This window comes from Notolabrus celidotus, chromosome 15, assembly GCF_009762535.1.
Source record: "Notolabrus celidotus isolate fNotCel1 chromosome 15, fNotCel1.pri, whole genome shotgun sequence".
NCBI classification, from domain to species: Eukaryota; Metazoa; Chordata; class Actinopteri; order Labriformes; family Labridae; genus Notolabrus; species Notolabrus celidotus.
Window position 1 is genome coordinate 8,980,609 of NC_048286.1, and position 10,701 is coordinate 8,991,309.

Here is a 10,701-nt window from a genome sequence, read left to right on the forward strand (position 1 = left end):
TGGTCGCTATTGATATCATGAAGCTGATTCCATCAAATTTTAATGTTATTCTTGTGAGGAAGCCTCCTTTAAAGCTGACATTACCTATCAACAACAGAAGCCTTGTTAATGCCTAACACTCTTCGGTCTTCCTGTTGTCTGTCCTCACCAGGTTGGACCCCTCTTCATGAAGCCTGTAATCTCGGTTACTATGATGTGGCCAAGGTCTTAATAGCAGCCGGTGCAGAGGTGAACACGCAGGGTTTGGATGACGACACGCCTCTCCACGACGCTTCCAGCAGTGGGCACAAAGATGTAAGAACTCCACTGAAAGTTTTTTATTACAGTAATACAGTTTAACTAAAGAACAAAAGAAAATATCAAATAAAAATGGAAACAATGCATTACCCTTTTTCTAAATGGTTATTCGCTGTGTGTAGAGGAGGCTTTTTGTTGATGATGTCAAATATAACGTAGCTCTGAAACAGACATTTTTACAAGCTTTTAAAACAGCGATAGAAATTATTAAATTATTAATGATCAAATTAACTGTAAATTATAAGCCAATTGAATTTTGAAGGGTACATCTCATCATGTTTACAAAGCTGCAGTGGACAGTTGGATATAATCATTGACGTTTGATGTCAGAGTGTGATTAATCTGTGTTCATTTTTGAACTCATTATTTTTTCCCTAACCCAAACTAATTTGATTTATTTATTAATACCAGCCAATTTATAAATAAATCACAAAGCGTGCCAAATTAAAAAAAAACTGCAACACCAGATCACTGATCTGATTATTTTGAAAAGATAATAAGGGTCCATCTGTATTCAAAGTACTTTTTAGAAATAAGATGCTACAGAGGGCAGTCGTTGTCAGAATAAAAAATAAAACATTTTAAATAAGACAGAAGAATGAAATACATAGCATTATATTTGTCTTCAGCCTTTATGTGTGTCTTGAAGTTCTCCCTCTCATTTCTGATTATGTTTCACAGATTGTGAAGCTGCTACTACGCCACGGTGGTAACGCCTTCCAGGCCAACAAGCGCGGGGAGCGCCCGGTAGACGTGGCGGACTCTCAGGAGCTGGAACAGCTATTAAAGGGAGAGTTGCCAATGTCGGACCAAGAGGACAGTTCATCAGGTATGCAGAGAACGCTTCAGTGTTTGGCTGACCTCCCCTTTAAGTTCACATTATAACACAGTGACAGAATATTATTGGATATTCTAAACCAGTGCGATGCACAGCACAATAGTGCACAGTGTGTTCACAAAGTAGAAAGACAAGACAAGGCTTCAAGATCAAATATTTAAGGCTTTACCATTCTTATTCATGGAGCGTAATGTGGTCAGTTTTGAAAGATTGGGGCAGAGTTTGGCGTTGCACTCGTCTTTCTGCGAGAAATACTTGTCTCATGTCTCTCGTCTCTCTTATTTGTCTCTAGAACAATCTTGAGTTCAGGTGCATTATTTTAAAAATGCTTGTTCTCTTTTCTGCAGAGTCTGAAGACCCACCGTCTGTCAACCCATCCAGTGTGGACGACAACATGGACGACTCTGATACTGAAAAGGACTCGGATGGTAAACCGGGCACAAAAGCTTCATCGTCCACGACGGGGTTGGATGAGTATGAGTTCAAGGACGAAGAGGAGGAGGAGGATCTCAGTAAAGCTCTGAACGACAGACACATCCTCCGAAGGGAACTACGGCAGCGGGAGAAGGAGGAAAAAGATAAGAATCATGTGGCTGGAAAGCAGAGCAGTAAGGGGGATTCCTCCTCAAAGTCCAAAAAGCAGAAGACCCCTCGTGTCCAATGCAGCTCGGACACCTCCAGCGATGAATTGGAGAGTCTTCCAGAGAAGAGGAACTCCCCCACGTGTTCTCAGAGCTCAGAGAGCCTCAGGGCGGACGCAAAGCCTAAAAAAGAGACTGCAGAGCAGAAGGAGAAGGGCAAAGTTAAACGGAAGAGCAAAAGTCAGATTAAAAACAAGGAAAACCAAGAGGATGGGAAAGAAAACAGCAAAACTTTAGTCCTCTCTCTCGCAGCTGTGTCTGAGAGCACAGAAAAGGGTCGAGAGGAAGATTCCTTTAAGATGTCTTTCAGTCCGAAAGATGATTCATCCGTCCACCTCTTCCATTTGTCATCCATAAAATCTCCTAAACTGAACCACAGCCTGACAGATAAACAGACACCACTCAAACAGGAAAATACTAAGATGTGCATTTCCATCAGTGACAGCTCAAGTCCTGTGGAAGGTGTCAAATACAACCACTACACAGAAGCAGAATACTGCACTGAAGGCTCCAGCACCAAAGGGTATAAGCACAAAGAAAAGAGCAAACATCAACAAAAAGACTCCTGCGTGGACGGGGACGACGGCCATGCCAGTCCTTACAAAGATGGCAGCATAGGAAACAGTGTGGACAGTACTGACGGTGCCTTACGGAAGACTGACGTAGACGGTAAAGTAGTAAAAAAGCATAAACTCAAACACAAGGAGAAAGACAAACACAGGAGGGAGTACGAGGGAGAGCGGAGCCGCCACAGGCAGAAGGAGGCCAGGAAAGACGGCCACAGGAATTTGGAGTTTGACAGGGAGTTCTGGAAAGAAAACTTTTTTAAAAGTGATGAGACCGATGAACCTCAGCAAATAAAGAAGGAAAGCGAGGACAATGGCTCGCTTCAGAAGACTTCTGATTTGTCCCCTGTCAAAGATGAGAGAAACACAAAAGAGAAACACTCCAGCAGCAAAGAAAAGAGGCTGAGAGAGGAGAGGGAGAAAGACAAATGCGTGAAAAAAGAGCGGAAGGAGGCTGCTGGTAAGGAAGAGAAGGTAAAGGATTCAAAGCTGAGTGAGCGTGACGAGCGTGTAGACTGCCACGGCTCAGGGCGGATTCCTGAGGAGACGCTGCAGAGCAACAGCTTGAAAGAGGAGACAGAGGAGAAACCCATAAGTGGGATCACAGCTGATCAAGAACAGCTGGAGTCCTCTGAAAAAGGATCACGCGAGAAAACTGACAAGAAGCTCCCAGGAAAGGAGAAGGACTCAGAAAAAATGGAGAAAAGGCATCTTGACAAAGAGAAGAAGGTGAAAACCGAACACTCAGACAAAGCTGACACACAGAACTCAGTGGATCGTTGGAAAGAAAAGGAAAGAACAGGAGCTATTTCTTCCCATTCGCCTGGAGATAAGAACTACAAAGAGAATGAGAAGCTGAAATCTTTATCCACAACTAAGAAGCATGAGGACAGCAGAAAAAATAAAGATAAGTTTGACAAACGGTCTGACAGGGAGAGGCTGGACAGAGAATATGGTGCCGGAGATCACAGAGAAAAGGAACGCACAAACTCTGAGAAGAAAGGAAAACCTCTGGAGAAGGCCACAGATCACAGTAAATCTGATCGCTCCAAAGAAAAAGACTGTGACAGAAGAAGGAGAGATAAAATAAAAGATGGGACTTCCTCAAGCTCCAATCTGAAGCTACTCTTGGAGGAGAAGAAGGGCTATCTGTCTGAGGGCAGCAAGTCTATATCTGCTAAATCAAAGGAGGAAGTTGTGAGAATGCCGGAGAAAGATCGTGACCGCAGAGAGCGGGACAGAGACTCAGATAAACACAAGGACAAGGACAGAGACCGGCACAAAGACCGCTCCCTGCAGGCCAAAATCAGCAAGGCCAAAGCCAACGAGGCGGATGCGGACAAGGCCAAGTCAAAAGCCTCGCCAGCAACGCGAGAATCCAAGCCCAAAGAGAAACGGCTTGTGAATGATGACTTGATGCAGACCAGCTTCGAGCGCATGCTCAGCCTGAAAGACCAGGAGATTGAGCAGTGGCACCGCAAACACCTGGAGAAAATCAAACAGAAAGAGCGGGAAAGGCTCAAACAGCGACCTCTGGTGGACCCGATGAAGTCCAAGCCTAAAGACAGAACAAAGCCCGATCCGTGCTTGAGTAAGGAGCTCATGCGCTCAAAGAGCTCTGAAGCCTCAGATCCCAACATTAGGGACAAACCCCAGAAGGATGGTGCCAGTCCCAGAACGATGTCTCTGGATGGAAAGACTCTGCCATCTATCGGTGCGAAGGTCATGTCCGCTGTGGAGAACTGTCTGACCAGATCACCCCGGCCAGAGAGCGAACGCTTCGGCCTCATATCACGGTCTGTGTCTTTGGTTTCTGTCGCCAGCTCAGAGGATTCATGTCAGGCTACGACACTAACACCCCGACACGTTGAATACGACTCCGACATGAACATGGACGCCTCCGATTCTCAACCTGCATTCCTCCAGTCTTCCCTCGTCATCCAGGCCACCAGATCACCATCCGTTCATGATAAAGATTGCAACAGTCTTCCAGATGTGCCATCAAGTACTCGGACGCTGCCCTCCAGCAGACACGAATCTCCATACCTCAGAGCCATTCTGGATGAGGATGCAAATTCATCAGTCGAAGGGAAAACTGTGGAAAATGTGCAGAAATCCAGCCAGCCGACAGAGGAGCTGAGACCAAGAGAGACCCCAGCAGACTCGGAGGAGGGCCTCAGTAGTCAACAAATTCTGAATTCAGTCTCTGAACCAGTGGCAGAGAGAGAAGGCAGCGTGCCACAAATGTCAAACAAAGACCCTGAGAGTAAAAACCTGTCAGAGTGTGGTAGCTCTGAAACAGGGTCGACCGAGCAGAAAACTCTCTCCTCCTCTGATCCTCCTGTTTCAAAGGAAGCCCAGCATCCATTGGAAGATTCACAGGAGGAGTTAAATACCAAGGAGTCCGATCAACCACTGATACCTGCTGCTTCTCTCTCCACTGAGCCATCAACACTCGCAAACACCAAACCCCTCCAGCAAAGTGAACCACTCACTGTTCCTGGAGATGAGAGTGAGCATCAGACAGAATCAGGTGGCACACATGTTCCTGAGCAGACGGAGGTACCTCCTCCGACTGCTGATGGAGCAGAGGAGGACAGTATGGAGACTGTTTCTGAGAGCTTCAGAGCAGAGGCTGTAGGAAGTCCTGTACCTTCCACTAGCTCTCACATTCCCAACTCTTCACTGTTGGAGTCAGGCTTCAGCAAAACCACCGAGCCTGAGAGCTCTCCAGAGGAAATGGATGTTGATAACAACGACTGTAAGACATCCAAACCTTTCAGTGACACTGCAGATTCATCATGTTTGGAGACTCAGGTGGAGAAAAGGGAAAGTCTAACCCCGATATCTTCACACAGTCCAGAGCACAAGGCTGAGGAGATAACTGACATCCTGCCGAGCTCAGAGAGCGACAGCAGACCGGCTGTTTCTGTCTCCGCAGAGAGTTCATCAGCTGAGGGCAGCGTGGCCACAGACGGGTCTTCTGAATCCAAAGAAGAAAGCTGCTCAGAGCCGATGGAGGTGATGCCAACAGATGAGAAACAAGAGTCAGCTTCATCTGGAGAAGAGCAGAGTCAAAGCACTGTCCAATCAGCAGCTCAGACTGACTCCAGCAACAGCGCCTCAGGGAGCTCCTCTCCACAGTCTGGAGACCGGGACTCGGATTCATCTGGGGCTAAAGTTAAGATCCGCTCCTCAGACGAGGATATAGAAATGCACGTCCCCCATCCACGCAAGCGAAAGATGCCCAAAATGTTGAATTCCCAGCTGAGCTCCACGACTCAGCAGGACAAAGAGAGGGGTGGGCAGCAGTCTCTGGCTGCTATCGTGGACTCTGTAAAACTGGAGGAGATCGAACCGTACCAGACGGAGAGGGCAAACCCTTACTACGAGTTCCTGCACATCAGGAAGAAGATCGAGGAGAAGCGTAAAGTGTTGTGCAGCGTCACACCCCAGCCACCGCAGTATTACGATGAATATGTGACCTTCAATGGATCCTACCTGTTAGATGGGAACCCACTCAGCAAACTCTGTATTCCAACAGTAAGCTCCTCCTCATCTCTGATTCTAGATCTTTGTTTTTCACTTTCTTCAAAGTTAGTTTCTGTGTTGCAGTTTGCCAAAAGAAACAAATCTTAGATCTAACTTTCACTGGAGTCGTGTTACTTTGGTTCAGTTCTTATGAGATTTAGACGACACAGATATTAAGATCACATTTTCTGGGCCCACCGTTTCCATCTCTGTGATACCTGCATGGAAAAGGAGGGAGATGTTTAAAGTTGGGTTTCACCTGCGTCACCATCCCAATGATATTAACTTCAAATTAAACCAAAACTCACCATCTCTATGACGTATTATCAACAAAGACGGGATCAGATTGAGTCCCATCTTACAGGATTCAGTTTGATCTCTTCTTAATCCACCATGAGTAGAGCACTTTGCAGCATTTAGCAAGTCAAGATCTGGTTTAAAAACCAAATATAAGGACTCCACTGTCACTTTAGGGGTCCATTTGTATGTTCACGTTATCGAGCACCAGCAAGAATACACTGTCTGATAAACTGGATACCTGTGACGGCAGCAGCATTGCATACAAGTTTGCTTTTTACAGTCTTTACTTCACAAACAAACCCTGCATGCTCAGTGAAGTGAGCTGCTTCAAAGTGGTAACAGACTAATGATGGAAAACAGGAAAGGGGTGACAGCGCTACTGACATTACACGTCCTGGGAAGTCGGGTGCAACGTGCACATCACAGTTGCGATAATCAAACAGTAAATTGTTCAGCCGCAGATGAAGCTGATTTATTAGAGACATCAAAAAGTTATGTATGGTTATATTCTTGAGAGAGAGAGGGGGCAACATGCAACTAATAATAATAATAACAACAATAAGAATACAAATTGATAAGACTTATCAGGCTTTTCTGGGCACTCAAAGACGCTTTACATTAAGTGCACAAAATAATAAATAAATAAAACAAAGACAGGGAGTAGAGGTCACGTGTTGAAGGCTTTTTTGAACTGGAAGGTCTTGAGGTGTTTTTAAATGAGTGAAGAGAGTCAGAGTTGCGGATGTGGGTTGGGAATCAAACCAGAAACGGCACCTCTGTTCAAGGTGCACCTATAGAGATAAACCTGCACCCCAAACTTCAGAAAGTCAAAAGGGTTGAAACAGGAGAGGGTTTCTGTTTTTATAGACACCGTTAAAATCAATCGCTTTTCATATCTGTAATATTACACCACAAGATACCTCATATGTATGATCTCAAGTTACTTTGATCACTCTTCATGACACCAGAGAACATGAATGAACCCAAAGAGAGAACAGAACCTGCAGCAAGCTACCACTCTTAAGTTACCTGATGTGGGTCAGGATCAGAATCTATTTGGAACAACAAATGAAGTTCAGGCAGTTAGTCTAGCATCAGGTTAATACTGAAAAGCAAACTCATCTACTCATCTTTTATATGTCTGCGTGATGACTCGTGATTAAATGTTTCTAACCATGTTCTCCTTTACTGTGTGAACAGATCACTCCACCTCCATCATTACCCGAGCAGCTGAAAGAGATGTTCAAACAACAAGAGGTCGTCCGCATGAAGCTGCGACTACAACACAGCATTGAGAGGGTACGTAGTCTTCCTCCTTGAGTTTAGCTTCACTTCATTAAAGAGGCACTTCGTTGGACACTGTGAAGCTGTGTTATTTATTTATACCTCCTGAAGACAGTCACAGGTATCAGGTTGTGGTTTCATGTATTACTATGTAAGGACTCGATTTGCAGGAGTAACTGGACGTATTTTCTATTCCTTCTCTCTTCAGGAAAAGCTGATCGTGTCAAATGAACAGGAAGTCTTAAGAGTCCATTACAGAGCAGCGAGAACTCTGGCCAATCAGACTCTTCCCTTCAGTGCCTGCACAGTTTTATTGGACGCTGAGGTATATAATATGCCTCAAGACGTTCAGGTGAGCGAGGTGCGGCCAGCAACAAACCCCTTTTATCTTCTACATCCAACTTTTATCTATTTGTCACTTCTTTTGAGACATACTGTACCTGAACTGTTCTGTTTGCTTTGCAGAGTGATGACGGAAAAACGTCGGTGAGAGACCGATTCAATGCCAGGCAGTTCATGTCCTGGTTACAAGATGTCGATGACAAGTTTGATAAGCTGAAGGTAAGATGACTGTTTGCGCTGCACACATTTATTTAACAGAAGAGACATTAACAGAGAAGGAAAGCCTTTAACTATCAATAAACCCCAGAAATAGAATCTCCTGCAGCAAAGTGTTTATTTCTTCCATGAAGGACAAAAACATTCATCATATTCTTGCCTTCAATCTCAAAATATCCTGCTCCATTATTTCCACACGTCAGATTGTTGAAAATGAAGATGTTACACCCAGTAACTGAATCTGTGTTTACCTGCGTGGGTTCATTTGTGTTTGTCCTCGCGCCCTCAGCTATGATGTTATTAAAGTTGTGTTTCTGATGCGTTGACATTTTGATAGGTGGCTGAACAAACAGACAGACAGAAGAAGTCAGAAGTCAGGACTCAGAGGAGGATTGAAGCTACAACCTCTAAAGGCTGTGCTTATTTTCCACAAGAGCTCATTAAATGAAAAGCTCAGACAGGAACCATAACAAAGCCTGTCACAGTTTGAAATAGTTTCTTCTAACAGATTTATTCACCAAATCCAGATTATTCTGAGGACAAGACTGGGACTGAACATTTGGTTGATCGGATACCACTGACTGAGTTACCTTGTGATGTTTTTTATTTTCATTTCATCACATTATGGCTCGTGCTTCAGTTTTTTTCCTCAGTAGGATGTATCAGATGACATTAATCAAAGAACAAAGAATGTGAGAGTATGTCCAACCTGAGCAGGCTGTGGAAACTGAGTCTGAATCAATACAAATCTGTCTCTTTAAAGTCAGAAAAATACAAACTTTCAGGAACCTTTTTTACATTACTTTTTGTTTGTTCTCCCTTTTAAGACAGTTTTTTTAAATTAAACTTTTCATTATCTTTATAAAAGGAAGGGGGGGAAGTTTGAATAAAAGGAATGCTTGAGATCTTATTTCCTCACATTCTGGGAAAGCTCTCTCCTTATTCCTGAGAGAAAAAACCTCCATCAGATATCCTTTATTTCTTCCATGGCTTCTTCATTACTGGGAGGTTCTTTTTTTAATACAAGTTATGTGTCTTTGATTTCCTGCAGACGACCAGTAAAACTTTCCAAACATACAAAATGTTTGCAAATTTTAAAGTATGTTTGAAGTCAGCGGCCAGATGTTCTTATAACAGCATGAAAAGATGGATCTTCCTGTAATCTTTCCTCCTGACCATGCAGCCATAAAGAATCAGAATCAGGTTTATTGGCTAAGCATGTGAACACAGATGAACAAACTGATGCATTACTCTTAAAACAAGGACAAGTTGGACACAGATCCCTCCTGATGCCATGTAGTAATCTGGGGCATGATCTGCATTTTGTTTTGTACTACATTTCTATGAGGCTTGAGCACAAAACAAAACATGTAGATATCCTCCAGAGTTCAAATCTTTTCCCTTTCCCTTTTCTGAGAATTAGACGATGTGTGTTAATCTTGAAAAAGGACATCTGGTTGCATAAAATGAGAACTTTCTCTTCTCCCTCCACAGACATGTCTCCTGATGAGGCAGCAGCACGAGGCGGCGGCCCTGAACGCCGTGCAGCGCCTCGAGTGGCAGCTCAAACTGCAGGAACTCGATCCGGCCACCTACAAGTCCACCAGCATCTTCGAGATCCCCGAGTTCTACATCCCGCTCGTGGAGGTCAACGACGACTTTGACCTCACCCCGATATGAGCTGCAGGACTGACGCGCTTTGCCACAGAGGCGGCCGTGTGGATGACACAAAGGCTGCCTGCACATTCGAGGAACAAGAGAGGAAAATGTGAAGCACTTAGAACGTGGCAGTGATACAGAAGAGCACTTAGACAAGAGTTGATTTAACTCCAGAGCTCTTACAGTCCAAACCGGCTCGCCTTCGAGGACTGAGTGGTTCTCGCTCAGAAAAAAAAAGGGGCTCCAGGCAGCAGAGGAAGCCCAGGGAGCAGAGACCAAAAGCCGGACTGGGTGGCGCCAGGAGATGCAGCGATGAGCAGAGAGTGGACGAAGACCAGCTGCTTCTGCTTCTCATCCCGCAGGGTCACACAGTGAAAGATTTCAATTGTTTTCAAAGTGAGTGTTCATACTTTGTGTACAGACTGTGCTCTTAATTTTTTAACTTATTTTATACATAAACAATTGTGCATTTGTAAATAGTCATGTAATTATTGTTTTAAACTTGTAAAAACAAAAAATAATAGATATTTTGATTGTAAACTCGTTCTGTCTCATGTTTTAATGGACCAAAGTTGGTTTTTATATCGAGTCCTCTTCGTCTGTGATGTTCTCGTTGTTGTTGGCTTAAACTCTTAAGCATGTGTTGGCTTTTGTTGTGTTTTTTTGTTTTTACTGTTTCTTCCTTCCTCATCTGGAGTTCCACGCCACAGCTGGTGTTTTTGACTTTGGCAATTAAATGCTGTGCATGCGTTGCGTTGTTTGTACTTCTTTCCTAAAAAGCTGTACTGTGGACTTATTGTGAGGTTTACTGAAGTGTTCCAGCTTTTTTGCGCCATTGTGTTCTGTCCTATTTGCGGCCTCACTCCTCATGTGTCGTCCATCGTGTCTCGCGCACATTAAAGTCTGTTGTGGCTTCCAAGGAGAAAAAAAAACACTTTTACAGTTTCAATGTGAGATCACAACAAAACCTATTTTTTCAACATATTGCCTTTTGAACGATAGTTCTAAAAATGTCTATTTTAATATT

At 44.1% G+C, this 10,701-nt stretch overlaps 1 protein-coding gene across 4 annotated transcripts in view; it reads left to right on the forward strand.

The window, feature by feature from the left end:
- ankrd12 (ankyrin repeat domain 12) overlaps nucleotides 1-10,425 on the forward strand; it is a 39,637-nt gene extending 29,212 nt beyond the window's left edge. For 2 of the 4 annotated variants that reach the window (XM_034702647.1, XM_034702649.1), the window contains 7 exons: nucleotides 152-294; nucleotides 979-1,126; nucleotides 1,483-5,885; nucleotides 7,374-7,472; nucleotides 7,666-7,818; nucleotides 7,923-8,018; nucleotides 9,510-10,425. In XM_034702647.1, coding sequence (XP_034558538.1) covers nucleotides 152-294; nucleotides 979-1,126; nucleotides 1,483-5,885; nucleotides 7,374-7,472; nucleotides 7,666-7,818; nucleotides 7,923-8,018; nucleotides 9,510-9,695 — 5,228 coding nt within the window. In that variant the 3' untranslated portion in view covers nucleotides 9,696-10,425. The remainder of the gene's footprint in view (nucleotides 1-151; nucleotides 295-978; nucleotides 1,127-1,482; nucleotides 5,886-7,373; nucleotides 7,473-7,665; nucleotides 7,819-7,922; nucleotides 8,019-9,509) is intronic. The other 2 variants (XM_034702648.1, XM_034702650.1) reach the window with 1 other exon arrangement.
- The last annotated feature ends 276 nt before the right edge of the window (nucleotides 10,426-10,701 follow it).